Genomic DNA, 20,876 nt, shown 5'->3' on the forward strand with positions numbered 1-20,876 from the left:
CATGGAGGTTCCTCAAAAAGTTGAAAATAGAGCTACCATATGATCCAGCAATTGCACTACTGGGTATTTACCCCAAAGATAACAAATGTAGTGATCTGAAGGGACATGTGCACCCCAATGTTTATAGCAGCAATGTCCACAATAGCCAAACTATGGAAAGAGCCAAGATGTCCACTGACAGATGGATAAAGAAGATGTGGTATATATATACAATGGAATATTATGCAGCCATCAAAAAAACCGAAATCTTGCCATTTGCAATGACAAGGATGGAACTAGAGGGTATTATGCTAAATGAAATAAGTCAATCAGAGAAAGACAAGTATCATATGATCTCACTGATATGAGGAATTTGAGAAACAAGACAGAGGATCATAGGGGAAGGGAGGGAAAAATGAAACAAGAGGAAACCAGAGAGGGAGACAAACCATAAGAGACTCTTAATCTCAGTAAACAAATTGAGGGTTGCTGGAGTGGAGGGGGGTAGAAGGGATGGGGTGGCTGGGTGATGGACATTGGGGAGCATATGTGCTATGGTGAACATTGTGAATTGTGTAAGACTAATGAATCAGAGCTGTACCCCTGAAACAAATAATACATTGTATGTTAATTAAAAAATTTTAGGGGCGCCTGGGTGGCTCAGTCGTTGGGCGTCTGCCTTCGGCTCAGGTCATGATCCCAGGGTCCTGGGATCGAGCCCCGCATCGGGCTCCCTGTTTAGCGGGAAGCCTGCTTCTCCCTCTCCCACTCCCCCTGCGTGTGTTCCCTCTCTCGCTGTCTCTCTCTCTATCAAATAAATAAGTAAAATCTTTAAAAAAAAAAAAAATTTTTTAAAAATTGAAAAGATCATTAAGGGGAAAATGCATTTAATACACCTAAATTGCTCAGCATACTTACACTGGCCTATTGCTGGGCAAAACCCATCTGATACGAAGCCTATTTTACAATAAAAGTGTTGAATATCTCATGTAATTTATTGAATACTGTACTGAAAGTGAAAAACAGGATGGCTGTATGCATACAGAAAGTTACAAGTGTATTAGTTGTTTATGTTCATAATTGTGTAACTGACTGGAAGCTGCAGCTGCCAACATGACCTGAGAGTATCAAACTGCAAGCTGCTGGCCCAGAACAAGACCAAAATTCAAAATTTTAAGTGTGATTTCTACACAATGCATATTGCTTTTGCACCATCATAATGTCAAAAAATTATTAAAGTTGAACCATCTTAAACCCAGGGCCATATTATCTACCTTGACCCTTGGGATTATTATCCTTATACTAAGCTAAGGATACTGAGGCTCAGAAAATTAATTAGCCTCTAGTTCTTCAATCTATTACAAGACTTGATCTAGTCACCTTTATTCTAATTATGCCTTGAAGAAACAACTTTGTGCAAAAAAGCCTGGGGACAATTTAAAACTAGAAACATTCGGATGCCTAGGTGGCTCAGTTGGTTAAGCCTCCGACTCTTGATTTCAGCTCAGGTCATGATCTCAGGGTCGTGGGACTGAGCCCCATGTTGGACTCCACTGGGCATGGAGCCCAAGATTGTCCCTCTTCCTCTGGGCATGGAGCCCAAGATTGTCCCTTTCCCTCTTCCTCTGCCCCTCCTCTCTTTCTCTCTCTCTCTCAAATAAATAAATCTTTAAAAACAAAAACCAAAAAAACTGGAAACATCAAAGAGCTACAGTGTTGATACAAGAGCATGTTGCTAAGGCAGAATGGCCTGAAACACCCAGAATAAAATATTTAGAGAAACAGAAGTTTAGGTCTAGGTCTCTCTCCAAGATGACAATCAAGGAAAGGAATGTCATGTACAGTTAAGAGATTCCAATTACTGAAACTTTAACCCCTATTTTAACAAAACTACTATAATTATAAACTCTTAAAAACTGAAAGTGGCTTTAGGGATTATTTCAGCAATAACAAGACAGGGAGAAGCCAGAAACTGGACTATTTGGCCATTCTAAAAAGAGAGAAATTTAAAGGAAGGAAATCAGGTAGTAGTCCCTAAACTTCTCTCCCCAGTAGAGAGAGTTACATATCTGAAGCGGGGGAAAGAAAAGTTAATCTGTGGGGAACTAGTTCTGAGCATGTAATTTCTGCTAAATTTATTTTGCAGGAAGCCCATTTTCCTACATTCTTTTTATAAAACTAGCAAGTTTCCTTACAGAGTTTTATTAAGAAAACTATTATCACACTTAAAAAAATTAAAACCTAAGCATCCTTATATGAATTATCAATATAATTTAGCGTGCTATTTTCTTGTTTAAAGAATTTCACCACTGGGGTGCCTGGGTGGCTCAGTCGTTAAGCCTCTGCCTTCAGCTCAGGTCATGATCCCAGGTCCTGGGATCGAGTCCCAATTTGGGATCCCTGCTCAGCGGGGAGCCTGCTTCTCCCTCTCCCTCTGCCTGCCACTCTGCCTACTTGTGATCTCTCTCAAAAATAAGTAAAATCTTAAAAAAAAAAAAAAGATTTCACCACTTGCTAATTTTTCTTTGTCTTATTTAACACAAAACACAAAAGAAAGCAAAACAACAGGGGCACCTGGCTGGCACAGTCGGAAGAGCATGTGACTCTAGACTTTGGGTTTGTGAGTTCAAGCCCCAATTGGGTATAGAGATTCCTAAAAAAAAAAAAAAAAAACTTAAAAAAAAAAGCAAAACATCAAAAAAACTCTTTTGGTAAACATATGAAGGCTTTTTCTATAATTTGATCCATACCTTCAAATGAATTGGAAATTTTCTACAGTTTTTCTGTGAATCAGCAGTAGGAAATGACAGTGAGGTAGCTTCAATTTTATTACAGCTCTGAGGTTTGAAGTCTGAGACATCAGAAACTGCATCCTTTAAATGAAGTGGTGTCTGTGGTCTCTGCTTCGGTGACTGATTAACAACTGGAGCAGAATGGTCCTTGTACTGCAATGAAGACCCAAAACGCACTATATTCAAACAATGGTCCTGCTGTTTGCTCTTATTAATAGTACTTGGGTTAACCATAATACTGGATTCTTTTTTATCATTTACAATGTTTTCCTCCTCACTTGAATCATCTGGTAAAATAATTCTGGATAATTTCTTTTTTGAATGGGCACAATTTTGTCTCATCTCCATTTGTTTTAGCTTTACTGCATGTCGGGTTTTATATTTTTTACTCCCACTTGCAAAGCAATCTTCAGTTATGTTAAGATCAACACACACTTCTTCTTCACTTGATTGGCTTTTGTAAGACTCATCTTCATCAATACAAAAACTATCTTCTAAGTAGGTTTCATCTTGCTCAGGAATCTATAGTAAAAATACATTATACATTATAAATTTCTTTCACAAAATCAGTATGTATTTAACATATTCTTTTAAGTATATGAGATCTTTATGAGTATTTCACTTTATCAATTCAGTCACTTGCACTCAATCAACATATACTGACTATATTCTTTATGAAAGAAAAGGGGGAGACTGAGATTTAAAAAAAGAATGATTTACCCTCTAAAAATTTATAGTCCATTGTAGGTAGCCAGAAAAATAAACAATAATTTATAAACAATGTGGATAAGTGCTACATAACAAACACAATGGAAGTATAGAGATATGAATGACTGTATTACCAGGCTGAATATTGGCAATTTGTAAACAAAGAAGACTAATGTGAAAATGTTGCCCATAAATGGAAAATAATCTATAATTTTTAGAATATAACATCTTTATAAAAAATAATTTTCAAGAGAAACAAGAGAACATACAAGAATTAAATATTTAACAGTTATGATGTTCTATTCACTTCTTTTAAATATTCTTCTAACTGGAAAACAATTCAATAGTACATTCTAATTGGCTCAAATTGAAGAAAGGATAATCTGATCAAATTAGGAATAAAAGGCATTAAATCCACCTTCCTGACTCAGGGCAGAAATTATCCCAAATACTCTAACAGTCTAGTTTTAGAAACAATGGAGGCTTCATTAACAGGAACACATTTCAACACTCTCATCAAGAAATTCTCTACTATATTTCTATAGTTCATACCTGTGAGAAAATATTTATGTTGTTATGTTTCTTACGGACCATTTTATACCGATTGCTCATCAATGGACTGCGCAAAGATTTCATGTAAATAGCTCTCATTTCAGAATCTGTGTAAAGATAAGAATTTCAAGTAGCAAAATTATTTAAATGAAAACTAGTGAAGTATTTAACTTTGACCTATCTCAAATTTACATAAGTCAAGCCTTGTGGAATTATTTCACACAAAAAATATTTAATATGTATTGAAACAAGTCTAAAAACAATTATTAAAAAATGTAAAGTTAGTTCGCCTTTGAAATCAGACTAGCTGGTTGGATGATTGTGACAATTTATTTAAGCTCTCTACCTTAGCTATCTCTCTCCTCTGAAAATGAGTTTTAAGACAGTGCCTTTTCATGAAAAATAAATGTATATGAAGAACTTGAGGACCGTACTTGATATATAGAAAATACTGAATAAAACACAAGAAATTCAGGCAAAAAAGAAAGCATATGCTTAAAAACATCAAAAGGCACAGGTAATAGTAAGCATGTTTCATAATTTTCAGCCAAGTGAAAACTGGGAAAAGCGTAAGTTTTTATTGATGTCTGCCCTTTTTTTAAGGTTATAATCAGAAAGCAATTTTATTTTTGTCTCCCATTTTCCCTTACATTTTTTGGAGTGATTAATTAACTTAGGTTATTTTCAGAGATAACATTGATAATTTAATGACCATGGGGCTCGGAACCAGGTGTATAATTTTTTCTTTGAATAATATTTCCTTTATCTCCATTCCATAGCATAGTTATCAACTACTAGATATCCACCTGATTACTTCCTACTCATGCTAAATCCCTATAAACTTAGTGAGACCCTTACTTCTAGTTTCTTAGAAGAACTCAGAATCAAGGAGCTTTCAGAGAATTTTGTTTCATAGATTTTTTTTTTGTATAATGTACATACAGTAAAATTCATCTTCCTTTATGGTACAGTTGTGTCTTGACAAATGTATCGTTACAACAAACAATAACCTATTTGCTGTCCCTATAGTTTTACCTTTTCCCAAATGTCACATAAATGAGAAAACAAAAAAACTCTGAAATCCTCCATATTTCGAATGCACTACGTCTAACATGGAGTTTCAGGGGCGCCTGGCTGGCTCAGTCAGAAGAGCATGCAACTCTTGATCTTGGGGTCATGAATTTGAGCCCCACGTTGGGTGTAGAGATTACTAAAAAAAATTTAAAACTTTTTAAAAAATTTAAAAAATAAAATGGAGTTGCTGATCTCCCTTCTCTCCATCCTAAGGGCTCTACCTGCAGCCTGCCCAATATCAGACGACGACAACAACTATGTCCTTCCTGTTGCTCAAACCCACTGACTCCTCTTTTTTTTCTCAAATCCATCAGAAAATCCTGTCAGCTGTAAATATCCCGAATCCAATCTTTCTCACACTCGCACTGCTACCACCTTGGTAAACACCACTAGCATTCCTTAGATTACTGCAATAACCTTCTAAATGGTCTCTTCTCCCACCTTTGCTCCCCTGCAGGCCATTCACAACACGGTAGCTGAAGTGATACTGCTGCAATAAGTCAGACCAGGAGCTGGCCACTCATTACTTCTCTGATCTCACTTCCTACCACTCCGCAGCTCCATCGTTCAATTCCAGTCACAGAGCTGTTTCTGGAACATGCTGCACATTCCTGCCTCGGGGCCTGTCTACTGGTTGTTGTCTTTGCATCAACATTCCCCACAAGATTATACTGTAAACCTCCAAAAGCCACTCCATTCATGAACATCAAGAGCATAATACTAAGAACTCTTATTCTGCAAATCATATCAGTATCAAGGACATAGTACCAAGAACTTAGTCTCTAAGACCTTTTGTCTTTAAAGTAGCCCTTGGGAAAATCTGTTGTCTTAAATCATGACAGAGAGTACAAGAGCAGAATAAATGGCAAGATCTGTGAAAGATTAGAACACTGAGAAGCACACCAGAATCTTTCCTATTTCTATTACAGCCAATCTGAATCATCTGCAATTAATGTATTATATATAAGATCTGCTCAGGCATTGTTTGGAGACACCATTTTCCAAAAGTAGATCTCCCTTACTTGGCAAATTTAATAAATTTAGGTTTGTGTCTCATCTGCTGTTAACAATCAGCATTGCTCAAGTCCTCATCTCCTTCTAGTCTTTGATCATATATCACCTTCTCAATGAGACCTGCCTCTAATTACCTTATTTAAAATTACTGCTTGTCCATTATTAATATCCCCAGCCCCTGCCACTCCAAATCCTCATCTTACTCATTTTTTTCATTTTTCTGTAAATTGTTTGTCTTATAACGTACTAAATAATTCAGTTATTATGTGTATTCTTTGTCTCTTTCCATTCACATGTTAGCTTCATAAGGGCAGAGATTTTTGTCCACTTTGTTCACTGATACAGCTTTCTCAAGAACCTTACAGAGTACCAGCACACAGTAGTCACTAAACTTGTTAAATGAGCATTTGACACTGAGGCAGCCAGATCATTCTGGTGAGAATGATCAAATTAGCAGAAGCCTATAAACAACCAAATCTAAAAAAATAGCAAATAGTACAGAATTTGAATGAAAGTGACCAAATATTTCACACATACCAAATTTACTTCCTTGTAAATTTCTTTAAAAACCGACTAAAATATCTAAATATAACCACATTAAAAGCACTGAAAATTAAAAGAAAAAGAAGCATCATTATATCTTTACCATTTATAGCCTGTGAAAGTTGAGTTTCATCATTTAAGAAGTCAAGTAATGAGGAGTCTTGTTCATTTTCTGACTCATCATTTTCATCTGATGAAATGTACTCTGCCTCTTGTTGGGAAAGTTCTGCTTCATCATCTAAAAACCTCCTAGCTGCAAGCTGTGACAAATTAGAAAACATGGAGACACCCTTAAGGAAATCACTTACTTTCTTAAATAACTGGAAATAGTTCTGTAAAATGGATTTTTTTGCCAATGCTTTTAAGACAAAAAAGAAAAAGAAAACTGCAAGAAGAAATGACAAAGTAGCACACCTATTTAAAATTTCTGATAATTCTATTATAAGGAAAATACAGCACATGTCAGCATGTCAGCTTGCTGAATATTTCTTAATAAGCATAAAGTCTCCCGAGTCTTCTGGCTAATTAATTTTGCCAGGAAAACTACTGCACCACAAAAAGACTATTCAGAAAAAAAAAAAGGTGCTGAGACTTCTTTACTAAGGATTTGATTATTGCATAGAGATAAGAAAAACGATGTAATGACTGTAAAAGCAAATATTCTAAAATTCAAGATTTCTGTCTCTGTATTTTTTCAATTTGAGTCTTAAATTTTCAATAAAGTTTCATTTAGTCATTTAAAATAATAAAATACAGAAAGATAGTTTCAAAACAAGAAAGAAACAAAACTATCACCTTGAGATTTTAATTTCATTTAGTAAAACAAGTAAAATTAGGGTCAAAATATTTTGAATTTTTGAATTGTTTTCTATGAAGAAATTATAGTGAGGAATCTACTCCTATGTAAAATCTAATTTTTATTAATATATATAACTTTATATATATAATCATATATATAAATATATAACATGTATTAAATATAAATATATACATATGAATAAGAAAATGAAAAAAGTTTACCTTAAGGTGACTCTTTCGGACTTTCATGCCCCTTTTTGCAGTCCTGTTCTGATCCCTGAAGTCTTCTAATTGTGGATGTCGTTTGTGAAAATTCTCACTTTCATCACTAGATGATAATTCTAACTATAATAATTCAATAGAATTCTTGCATAAGAAAATATAATCAAATTGTATTTTAATGTATTTCTCATGGGTTATTAGTTTTATTTTCAATTTTTTCTTTTTAAATAGTTGACCTAACATTTTTTTTTTAGAAAAGTAAAGTACTCTCACAACTCAGAGCCATGTTAAAAATACATAATACTTAGGAATTTAAAAGTTAGGGGAGGCTGGGTGACTCAGTCAGTTAAGCATCTGCCTTCAGCTCAAGTCATGATCTCAGGGTCCTGGGATCAAGCCCCAGGTCAGGCTCACTTCTTCATCTCCCTCTGCCCAACACCCTCCCCCACCCACACTCATGTGCACTTTCTCTCTCTCAAATTAATAAATAAAATCTTAAAAAAAAAAGAATTTAAAAGTTAGGTGATACTAAGTACTAAAACACTAAATTAGGTTATATAGTAATACTAGTATAGTATTCATTCAATTTAGTATTATATCAAATTTATTTGATAAAAACTTGTTTTAGTTTAACTACCTCCTCTAGAAGATCCTAAAGGTCTTTACAAAAATTAATTAAGCCTATAAATATAGCTATCAAAATCAGTCCATACAGGAGTCCTTTCAAACCAAGAAACCAATAAAACCGTAACAAATTTTGACAATGAAACCTATCACTTTCTCTCTTACAAAATAATATAAAAACAGGGCTCAGTTGGTTAAGCGACTGCCTTCAGCTCAGGTCATGATCCTGGAATCCCGGGACTGAGTCCCCCATCGGGCTCCCTGCTTCTCCCTCTAACCCTCCCTCCTCTCATGTGCTCTCTCTCTCATTCTCTCTCTCTCAAATAATAAAATCTTTAAAAATAATAATATAAAAACAACCAAAAGAATAAGACATTTACCAAAATAATTTCAATTAACAGGAATAATTTTACTTTAAAATGGATTGATCATCAGCATTATCAATATTTTAATTCATTTATGACGAGTTAAGGTAGCAAGTTAAAGCAATTTTTCTAGTGAAGTATTATAGGAGTATACAAAGTGAGTATGAATTGATTACATATTTTTATTAATTTTGCAGCTTATCCTAGATTACATTAGAGAATTAAAAAACACAAGATTTCCTAATCTCAACATTTCCTACACATAGCTTATAGCTGATAACAAATGAACATCCTTAGCCTACCCAAACTTCAGATTCAAATAGTCACCAATGCCTGCCAAACACTGGCACTTCACTATTCCACAAAATCCTCAAACTCAAACATATTCAACACTGAATTTATCATCTTTTTATCTTCTCTAAATTTGTAACACATATTCCAAACAGCCCTAGCCAAGAAACAGACTCTCATCTTGAACTCCTTCCTTTCCTTCTTTCAAACCCAGTCAGTAAGGAAATAAAAGAATAAGGCCTTCCCAAAACTGACCCTGATGTTTTTCCAATTTTACTTCCTGGCACTCTTTGTCTTTACCATCTAATAATAAAGATGCTATTTCCCCGCTTCGTGTCATTCTTTAAGCTGCTTGCTCTGTTGGCAATGCTTTCCCTTGACTCACTGCCACATATGCTTTAAGATTTAGCCAAGGTATTTATTATCTTCAAGAAACTTTCCAGAACTCCCAAGGACTAGGATAAGGGCTTATCATTTTTTATCACTTAACTTATTAAAAATTATATTAAATAAATAAAAATTATATTGGAATTATCTGTTTACTTATCTGTCTCTCCTATTAGATTTTAGGTGGATTTTTGGTAGATTTCACAGTACCAGGATATAATATTTATAGTAGTGTCCCCAGCATCTTACACAGTAGATATAGAGTAGATATTTAGGGAACTGCTAAAGCATACTGACTAAAATAGTTTTTAAAGAAGTATAAATTTGAAATAGAAATTCCAATCACATAGGATTTACTATTTTTGTGTTAACCATACACCTATTAGATCATATATACCTACATTCACCTATACATGTATTTTTCTTGTAATAATTACTCTAAAAGAATTTTAATTACTCTACATTATCTATTATCTACTTACTCTGTTTGGAGGAACCCTGCGCTTTTTTACAGCATGAAGTGGGGAATCAACTTCACTGTTTTTCTGATCCTAGATAAAGTAGATAATTAGGTAAAAGGTTAAAAAAAAAAAAAGACTTAAGGTGGGGGAGATAAAAGCCTTTACATGATGACATTATTGTGATTATTAAATGACTCACCTGAGGGGATTCTAAAACATTTCCTTTTGTTTTTTTACTTTTTCTTCGGAAAATCTCATCATCTTCACTTTCATTGCTTGTTAAGTGTTCATCTATAATTTATTAAAAAAATGAATCCGGTCAATAGATTTGTTTATCTAATCACAACTACTTTATTGATGGGTGCGTTATTTAAAAAGTTTTTCAGAAGTTTGGCCAAAAAATCAGCATAAGATGAGACAGAAAAATAAAACAGTGCCAGTGAGAAAATTAAGAGATGATAACTTTTGCTAATAACCACATTTTTGACTCAGATTCAATTTTACAAATTAACCAAAATGAGGCCGGGAGAGTGCAAAGTCTCATTCTATTAGTTAAAGGTTCCAGAATTCATCTCTATAATGTACTATTGCTTTGCCCTTTGTGTCTTATTTTCATTCTAAAGGAGTTAAAGCATGAAAATGTAGGCTACAAAACAATATTTGAAGAGGTTCTTTTTTATATATGTATATACATATATCTACATATACATGTGTTTGTACACAAGCATGAAATAAAAATTGGTAAGATATTCACCAAAATGTTGTAACTAGAACATATTCGGGAGGGTGGAAAGAATGCTAAAAACAAACATCTGGGGGTGCCTGGGTGGCTCAGTCGTTAAGCATCTGCCTTCGGCTCCAGTCATGGTCCCAGGGTCCTGGGATTGAGCCCCGCATCGGGCACCCTGATCAGCAGGAAGCCTGCTTCCCCCTCTCCCAATCTCCCCGCTTGTGTTCCCTCTCTCACTATGTCTCTGTCAAATAAATAAATAAAAACTTTGAAAAAAAAAAATCTGATGTATAAAATCAAATACTTCAAATTTTCAGGTACTTAAACAAAGCTCGATTTCTGCACTTCCATAAGATTCGGATTACGGATACCGTTCTGTGTCTTTAGGAAACCTTCTGTAAGAGCCCTGTGGTTGTTTCAAGATATGTTCATAAATTCTTTGATAGGCCTTCTTTCAAAAGCTGGATCATAATTCCTCTCCCCTGGAGTATGGTCCAGACTTAGTCACTTGCTTCTAACAAAAGAATATAATGGAAGTGAAGGTGGGTTACTTCAGAGTCTAGGTCATAAAAGTTATTGAGGTCTCATCCTTGCTGTCTGTCTTGCATCACTCACTTTGGAGGAAGCCAAATGCTATACTGTAAAGATATAAGAAGCAACCCTAGGGCGCCTGGGTGGCTCAGTTGGTTAAGCGACTGCCTTCGGCTCAGGTCATGATCCTGGAGTCCCAGGATCGAGTCCCGCATCGGGCTCCCTGCTCAGCGGGGAGTCTGCTTCTCCCTCTGACCTTCCTCCTTCTCATGCTCTCTGTCTCCCATTCTCTCTCTCTCAAATAAATAAATAAAATCTTTAAAAAAAAAAAAAAAGAAGCAACCCTATAGTGAGTCCTAAAGAAAGGACTATTAAACATGAAACAGTTGAGACTTACTAGTTTTGAAAATTCCCAGCTTCTCTAGTTGGCAAACAATACTAAATTAAGAAATCTTCCAGGCAAAGATCTAATCTAGAGGACTGCCAGGAGACTACTATCCAGGTGAAGCTGAAGGTGAAACTGTAAATGCTTTAAGACCTCCAAGATCAAAGATGGTGCCTCACAGTACCGTGCAGTCAGATAAAAGGCCCTCTATATAGTCTAAGGATGTCTTTCACAGATCCTCTTAAACAGGCCTTCCAAGAAGATAAGGAATTATCTCCAGACATCTTAGCAGAAGCCCAAAGTAGAGGAGTTGCCCAAAGGATTTGTGAGCATGACTAGTATCTAATGGAATGAACCCCAATAAGATTCACAAGAGATCCACAAAGATATACGAGAATTATGGGAAGAAACACAGCCAGCTACAACAACAGGAAGGGGCAAAGACAATATAAAATGAAAAGAGGCCTTTAAAAATCCCCATAAAATAAAAAATCCCCAAATTTTTACTAAAAGGAAACAGCTAAGGAAATTCTGCTACATGTTATGAAAAAGGACCAACCATCCAAAGGATGAAGCCAAGAACCATGGGGAGTTATTTCTGGGCCTTGAGTCCTCAACAAGGAACTTCCAATCTCAGCTCTTCTGCATTTTAGAATTGCTATGGACAGAGATTCCTATGTGCCTCCCCTTCCCACCACCACCCCACTTTTGAACAAGCTATCCTGGAAGCAGATTTTCCATGCCGTCAAATCTTCAGGTGACTGCAACCTCAGGTGAAATCGTGCCTATAACCTGATGAGAAAGCCTCAAACACAACTATCCAGTTAAGCAACTCTCCAATTCCTAAACTACAAATAAATGTTATTGTAAGCCACTAAGTTTGGGGGAGTAATTTTTTACACAGCAATAAATAATACAAATTCACACAATAAATTTCTCCTCACACTCTGTGCCAAAAAAAATTTACCCAGACAAATAAATAAATCCTTTTTACAGATGAGCACTGTATAATCGACCAGTTTTGTTTTTCATTACCTTCTAAAGAAGTTAGAATTAAATGCAAGGCTCAGGTATAGTAACCAACTCATTCCAGGAAGTTTTCCTTTCAACTGCTTTAGTGCCGCTTTAATGAACTATTATAGTATACATATAACATGGCAAATAATCTTAAATCCTCTATTTCAATTAGGTGAAGTAAAAAATACTAACTAAGAATAAGTCATGGGAATAAAAATTACAGCATAGGGATATAGTCAATGCTATAGTAAACAGAGTTGTATGGTGACAAATGGTAGCTACACTTGTGAGCATAGATAGAGATGTGGTGTCACTATGTTGTACACCTGAAATTAATGTAACATTGTATATCATCTATCCTCAAAGAATACTAAATATTACCTGTTGTGATGTGCACTGGGTGTTACACGTAACTAATGAATCATTGAACATTGAACAATACATCAAAAACTAATGATGTACTATACAGTGGCTAACTGAACATATTAATAAAAAATACTAAATATTCCCTAATAATTATGTATTCATAATTACATTGCCCATGGTTAGTAGTTAAGTATAATGCTAGAAGGTTTAATGCAAATCTGACACAAAGATAGAAAAATGATCTCGACCATTAAGAGACTTAATATAAAGATGTTAAAGCAAATATTGGAGGCTCACAAGTAACATAAACTTAGCAAAATATATATATGTCAGAGTACACCCAATTTTATTTTATTTATTTTTTTAAGATTTTATTTATTTATTTGTTAGAGACAGAGAAAGAGAGAGCATACAAGCAGGAGAAGCAGGGGGAGCAGCAGAGGGAGAAGCAGGCTCCCTGCTGAGCAAGGAGCTCAATGCGGAACTCGATCCCAGGACCCTGGGATCATGACCTAAGTCGAAGGCAGATGCTTAACCAACTGAGCCACCCAGGCGCCCAGAGTACACCCAATTTTAAAAATTAAACATATTTCCAGAACTTACTTTCAAGAAGCTTTTGTCCTAAATAAAACATTCATAAATCATGCCTTTGATCCCAAAGAGAATAACATCATAAAAAGATTTAGAGCAAAATCATTTTATCCTACAACTACTCTTTTTTTCCTCAACCATAAGGAATAAAATTCATAAATGGCCTGCTATAATAATCTATACATAAACTAGAGTTCTATCAAAGTACTTAAAGAATACTTAAGTCATTTTAATACCAACATCTAGCATTATATTTTCTAGTTTTTCTGTAACTGTATAGAATTAGATCACAGAAATCCAGAGATTCCTCTGGAACTTCTGAGGTCTTGCCTCAATCCTCCAAATACAGTCTTGTTTCTCAACTGTTTTTTTTCCCCAACTATTTTTCTATGTAAATCTTCTACTTTATACTATTCCCTCCAAATCTTATACTTCCCTTTTTCCCCTTTGTTTTCATTTTATAACATCCAAATTCTCTATTATTTTCAACATATTCAAATTGCAAATATTCCTGAAGAGCCAAAATTAAAATCTATATTAAAAAATCTGTATTTCCAATCTAATCCAGTTCAAAATTCTGTCATCTTCTGAAACTCCTAAACATCCACTACCTTTTTATTTGGTAGTTATTCCCACATTTTACTGGTATCTTTTCAAATGTACATGTCACACAGTTGTTTGGGTTTTACACTCAAGGGCCAAGGCCAAATCTATATTTCACTATCTAGCATAATACCTTTCCCATGGCATGCATGCCATAAATACATGTAGATAAATCTTTTATCAGTAAGCATCAACTTAAGAAATATATAATTATCTAATTAAATACATCAAATACTGAGAAATCACATTTTAAAAAATTACAGAAGCTTAGAGTAATTTTTCCAGATTTATGTGCTTTATTAAGATGGAATCTTACCTTCAGCAGGATGACAGGATTGACGAAGACTGATTTTTGACCTGCTTTTAGTCTTTTCTACAGAAAGTCCTGAATCACGAAAAGTTGAATTCAAGGTTTCTTTGAAACTCTGTAGACTTAATTTTCCCTTATGAGAATCTGGTGTCCTAGGCATTTCTTTCCTCTTAGAAAATGAGTTCAATGTGTTTGATTCAGAAAGTGGTGTACTCATAACTTTTTCTCCTACTGGCAAAGAAAATTGAGAATAACCAGGAGACAGAAATCCTTTATTTTTTGCTGCACTCTGTGGAAAATATGCAAAACTTGGACTCCACTTATCGTCAGTTGATGGGATAGTAATAGTTCTACTCGTAGAACTAGCAACATGATCTAGTGGTATTACTGCTTGATTTGGAACATAATTTGCATCATTGGTCTCCTTAATATCTAAACACCTTCCAGAGAGATCTAAAAATTTATTCTTATTTGTATCTGATGCATGTCCTAATACTTCACCATCAGAATCTGGACTACAAAATCCTAAATCAAAAGTAACAGAAAATAAGTCCTTAGAGCAGTCAAAAACATATTCATCATGCTTCAGTTTTTCCTTATGTACACCTTTCAAATCTTCATGAGATTTCCAACTATTAGTATCACAGATAATTTGATCTTGGGGTTCAGAATTATCGTCTAACAATAGTTCATCAGAAATTAGGAAGTGAGAGACCAGTGCCATTTCACTTAAAGCAGTTTTGTCTGACACACATGAAGATTTATATTTATCATTCGAGGGAGAAAGGCTCATGTCATTAAACTTTGTATTACCATCTTTGAATAGTGGTAAACTCTCATCCTGATCAGTGAGCAATACTGGGGGGCCACTGTTATCCATATCACAATTTTTTTCTTCAACTAAATACTTTGGAGGGCCTATGTTTATTTGAATATGGTTGCTGGATACTATATTTTCATTTTTATTATCTTTATGTACTTTATCAACATAGTCATAGGAACTTGGCTCATCAGAAATCTTATCATTAGTTGCACTATAAAAGCAACTTTTTTCAGAAGGATGATTAATAAATTTAAGTGAATTCAATTCTAAATCCTGTTGAGAATTTACAGGTAAATATGACATCAAACAAGTAGATTTATCATTTTGTAAATACTCGGTGTAAGGTAGGAAGGGCAAATGATCAAGTTCACAACTTTTAGCAATTTCATATTCCAAATTTGAGAGTCCACTGAGAGGTGGAGGAGAATGAGATAAAAATCTCTCTACATTAGCTAGTACCTCTTTTGTTAGTGAAAGACAATTATAAAATTGGTCATCTGTTTTAGCTACACAAAGTTCTTCCTCAAATGGAAGAAATAAGCTAGATGAAACATATTTCTCATCAGTGAAACTGTTATAACCAGAATCTAAAAAATTTCCAGGAAATGAACTAGATTTATTTGTAAATTGACATTCCATTAATCCATGTGGCCGATTAACATTTTCATGGATAGCACATATGGCAGCCGCAACTTCATCTGTATCTGATGCCCTTTTATCATTTAGTAGGTCTACCTGAAAAATATTTTCAATAGTAGTACTTCCATCAGTATCTAAAGAATCCATAATAACATCATTATTTCCTTTTATATAAGGCTGATCTTTTTTAAATTCTTTAGAGGCTTTTTTTTTTAGAGAAGCAATTTTAACAGGTTTGATATGAGTTTGTTTAAAAATTTTAGCACATTCTTCATCAGATTCTGTCATTGAGAATGAACTGCCTTGATTTATATTCCTTGAAAATGAAGATTTCTTGTTACTAGTAAAGGTGCCATTGGCAAGAAGATTATATTCATTCCTGGGAGCACTAAATATTGAGCTAACATCTTCCATTTGTAAGTAAGATTTAATTTCCAATTCATAGCTGCATTCTCCCTAGAAAGAAGGAAAATGAAAAAAAAATCACAGGAAATAAGAGCCATTACTAAGAGATGAGTTCTACTTTATGTTATTTTCTAAACAATATTACATTACTCAAATGATTACTCAAAATCAAATGATTTTCTTTTATAACTTAAAAATTATTCTTTTTTAAAAAAATTTTATTTATTTATTTTAGAGAGAGAGAGAGCAAGCATGAGCACATATGAGAGGGGGAGGGGCAGAGGGAGAGAGAGCATCCCAAGGAGACACTGCGCTGAGCGGGGAGCCCATAAGGGGGCCCTATCTCATGACCCTGAGATCACAACTTGAGCCAAAACCAAGAGTCGATGCTTAACCAGCTGAGCCACCCAGATGCCCCTAACTTAAAAATTATTCAAATAAATCAAACAAAATTATAAATGGCACTACTGTGTAATTATCATAAATTATCTTTAATCAGTTAATATTTTTGAATCCTCAGAACTTAATACATGAAAGATCCATGATAACTATTTACAGAAAGAGCAAATTTAATAAATACATAAACTAAGATTATAGGGGTGCCTGGGTGGCTCAGTCAGTTGAGCAACAACCTCTTGGTTTCAGCTGAGGTCATGATCTCAGGGTCCTGAGATCGAGACCTGCATCGGGCTCTGAGCTCAGCAGGGAGTCTACTTCTCCTCTCCCTCTCCCCCTCCCCCCCAACTTGTACTCACACTCTCTCAAATAAATAAATCTTCAAAAATGAATATTATAAGCACTAAGTTCTTCACTTCTAACATTTAACTGAATAACTATTCTAATTTCATAAAAACAGATATTAAGTAATCAATATATATAAATGAAAACTACACATACATGTGTTAAATTTACCCTCTTGATAAGGGTAAGAACTAAGAACAACTTTTAGAACATCTGAAATAAGTGTACCTGTAAATCCATTAGGCTGTAGGCTGGAATATACTATTTTTAACAAATTTTCCAACAAAGAACTCTTACAGTAGATTTCTCTTCTTTTCTTTTTTTTTTTTTTTTAAGATTTATTTATTTATTTGAGAGAGAGAGAGAGACTAGGGGTGGGGGCAGAGGCAGAGGGAGAGTCTTAAGCAGACTCTGTACTGAGCACAGAGCCTGGCGTGGAGTTGATTTCACAACCCTGGGATCATGACCTGAGTTGAAACCAAGAGTCAGGCACTTAACCAGCTGCACCACCCAGGTGCCACAGGAACTCTTACAGTAAATTTCTAAGGCATACTTATCGCTAAATCTAAAACTATAGTCCCCCCAACTCCTGACCTACCCTCCTTCCTCTCTTCCCCTTGAGTGGCTACTTTAGTCAGGATTCCTCTACTGTTCAGGGACTTAAACAGTTAACTCTCTAATTTTTGAACAATAAATAATAAATACAATAAATATTAATTTGAGAAGGTTGTCTCCCTGCTAGTGTATATGCTCCCCACAGACAGAATATTTCATCTGTCTTCTTCACTGATGTACCACAGGGCCTGGAATAGAAGAGGACATATAGAAGGCACTAAATATATATGTGTTAATTTGATAGCATAGGTTTTGCTGGGATCCACAACTAATTACTCTATTTATATGTATTCATGAATAATAGCTAATAATAAAAATAGCAGTTACAATCTATTGAGTGTGCCTGTTACTGTTCTAAACGCTCTACACATATTAACTCATTTAATCCTCGCAACAACCCTATGAAGAAAGTATTATCATTATTCCCATTTCACAGAGAAACGGAGGCCCAAAGAGGTTAACTTGTTTGATTAGTAAGAGGTAGACCTGGGATTCTAACCCAGGAATTTTGGATTTCATAATCAGAGTAGGTTCATCATTCTGACTCTCCCAAGGAAGAATAATCAAGCTTCTTAAGGAATCAATAATTCTCTAAACTACCACCAGGATATAAAAGACATACCAAATGACCTATGTGATGGAGAATATTTCAATAAATCCAATCTAACAAGAATGCTAATTTAGCTTTACTAACGGTTTATATAAATCATTAAGTATATTAAAATTTTACTCTGGTTTATCTATATTGACAGATGATAGTCTTCTAATTAAGTCTACTTCTCCACCTAAGGCAGAAAGCTGGTTCCCTACTGAGTCACAAGAAACTTTATAAAAAAAACAAAATATTCTAACTATAATTCTTTATATTAAATACTTGTTTCTTATAATAATGATTTCAAATTAAGAATAGGGGTGCCTGGGTGGCTCAGTCAGTTAAGCAACCAGCTCTTGATCTCTGCTAAGGTTGTGATCTAAGGGTTGTGGGATCAAGCCCCGAGCCAGGTTCTGTGTTCCGTGGGGAGTCTGCTTAAGATTCTCTCTCTCCCTGCTCCCCCTCTTCCTCCCCACAACTTGCCCACGTGCTCTCTCTCAAATAAATAATTCATAAAAAATTAAGAAGAATGAATATCAAGTATTCTTTTCACAATCATACCCAGCAAGAGAAAGTTGTAATAAAACCCTACCTCTTCATGTCTCATTCCTTCTATCATTTGCATAATGCTTATAAAATGGTGGCATCGATCTGAATGGTCAACTTGATACGTAGGAAAAGGATGATCCTGCCACACTCTCCATTCAGAAAGAGACAGTTGATGAATTCCCATGGTTGGTTCTTGAGTCTTGATTAATGATTTTAAAAATAATAAATATGATAAATACACATACTCAGATTTCACAAACTGATTAAAAAAACAATATACAGATAATAAGCCTAACATAAAAAATCTGAATTCATTTGAGTATTTTCAACTAAAATCTCTGGAGGCTAAAGAAACTAATTTCATAAAGTACAAAAATGCCCTTCTAAATACATTTTGAAAGTAACTATTATTTGAGTTAGTACTTGGTTATATTCCTGTTTATACAGTTCCATGTTAAGAGCAAATATTTAAGAAAATGTGTGGTTTCAAAAGTACTGTTGTGCTAGATTTATATCCTCTCATCTAATAAAGAGGCATTCATAACCTCTCAGTGATAATGATCTTAATTTTTTCATGCTGCCGTTCCTCACTTTTCCCTGGTAGTAAATGAATATAAATTCTGAAGAGCCATATTTCAAACCCTATAAATCTTCTAAAAGGAATCTTTCCCGAGGTTGTTTTTCCAGCTCTCTAGGCATATATGTAACCTCTGATCAAGTCTCTTGACTTTTATTAAGTTCACCAATAATTTGTTCATAATAAGAGAAATAATAACATCCAATTTAAAGTTCTACACAATTTCAAAAAAAAAAAAAGAGTTGTGGGCGCCTGGGTGGCTCAGTTGGTTAAGCGACTGCCTTCGGCTCAGGTCATGATCCCAGGGTCCTGGGATCGAGTCCCGCATCGGGCTCCCTGCTCTGCAGGGAGCCTGCTTCTCCCTCTCCCACTCCCCCTGCTTGTGTTCCCTCTCTCGCTGTGTGTCTCTCTCTGTCAAATAAATAAATAAAATCTTTAAAAAAAAAAGAGTTGTACAAAGACGCTCATGACAGCATAATTTTATGTTAGTAACACTGAAAAGAATTCGAAAACATAACAGAAAAATAAATAGTCAAGCAAACATAATTTTATGTTAGTAACACTGAAAAGAATTCGAAAACGTAACAGGAAAATAAAGAGTCAAGGGGTATAATGCAGAGTAACGTAACAATCATGTAAAGGATGCCTATGTGGAAATGCTCATATAGTAGAAAGTAATGGGAAAAGAGCAGATATTATGTATATGTAGTACACTCAAGTAAAAATATATACACAATAAAGAATATAAGAAAATTAGTTCTATAAACTTAGACTTTAATATTCTTTTTAAACTGTTAACATTCTTAATTTTTTAAGCAACTTGACATTCTGATCATAAACACTCTCTCTACTCCCAAATCTACTGTATAATCATTATAAAGAGTATCTGAAAACATGTTCAACTTACTGGTGTGTTTTCCTCATTTTCTAAAGATAAAAACCGAACTTGAGGCAATGTTATTTCTTTAATTTCATCACTGTCTCTTAACCTATAACGTCTGTTCCATAATTTAAATTCTTCTGCTGATAAGAACCAATCTTTCTTTGAATTACTCTGCTTCATTCCTGTAAGTTGAAAAAGTAATTGAAAAGAAGTTTAAAAAAATCTGCTAAGCAAACACAAAATATACAACATCAACTCAAACTCTCCACCTGTTTATATCTATTCATCTTTACTAAACCACTGATTCTATTCCTTAAAACCAGTATTTTTCACATAATCATCCTGGTTATCACTTTTCTCACCTCTTTGAAAGTACTAGTACAGCCTCCTGTTCAGGAGCTAACTTTCCATAATGACTTCATAAATGTAACAGAGCCAGGTAGGTAGGCTCTCAATCCTGGTTTCTTTTGGACTCTCTCCATGTTGTATCTAAGACCTGGCACAAAAGAGTCAAAAAAACTTACAAATGAAAACTGGTATGATTCTATCATTGTTATCTGAAAGATTATTTGAAGCTTGGTTGGGGGTGGGGGAAGATGTCAAGACTAAAAAGGATTTTTAACTTAAGTCTTAAATGGGGGGGTAGAGGTAGATAGAAAAGACCTACTACTTTAAAAAATGACAATAATACACTTTTTTTTAAAAAGTA

General features: G+C 34.6%; 1 protein-coding gene across 2 annotated transcripts in view; it reads right to left on the reverse strand.

Annotated features, from left to right (window-relative positions):
- FANCM (FA complementation group M) overlaps nucleotides 1-20,876 on the reverse strand; it is a 108,470-nt gene that overhangs the window by 51,734 nt on the left and 35,860 nt on the right. For both annotated transcript variants that reach the window (XM_081830565.1, XM_006727114.3), the window contains exons 12-20: nucleotides 20,192-20,349; nucleotides 18,751-18,906; nucleotides 14,350-16,261; nucleotides 10,010-10,101; nucleotides 9,832-9,900; nucleotides 7,683-7,805; nucleotides 6,766-6,922; nucleotides 4,032-4,138; nucleotides 2,730-3,293 (exon numbers count right to left, since the gene is read on the reverse strand). In XM_081830565.1, coding sequence (XP_081686691.1) covers nucleotides 2,730-3,293; nucleotides 4,032-4,138; nucleotides 6,766-6,922; nucleotides 7,683-7,805; nucleotides 9,832-9,900; nucleotides 10,010-10,101; nucleotides 14,350-16,261; nucleotides 18,751-18,906; nucleotides 20,192-20,349 — 3,338 coding nt within the window. The remainder of the gene's footprint in view (nucleotides 1-2,729; nucleotides 3,294-4,031; nucleotides 4,139-6,765; nucleotides 6,923-7,682; nucleotides 7,806-9,831; nucleotides 9,901-10,009; nucleotides 10,102-14,349; nucleotides 16,262-18,750; nucleotides 18,907-20,191; nucleotides 20,350-20,876) is intronic.

This window comes from Leptonychotes weddellii, chromosome 9 (genome assembly GCF_054177405.1).
Source record: "Leptonychotes weddellii isolate Sample4059 chromosome 9, ASM5417740v2, whole genome shotgun sequence".
Taxonomy (NCBI): domain Eukaryota; kingdom Metazoa; phylum Chordata; class Mammalia; order Carnivora; family Phocidae; genus Leptonychotes; species Leptonychotes weddellii.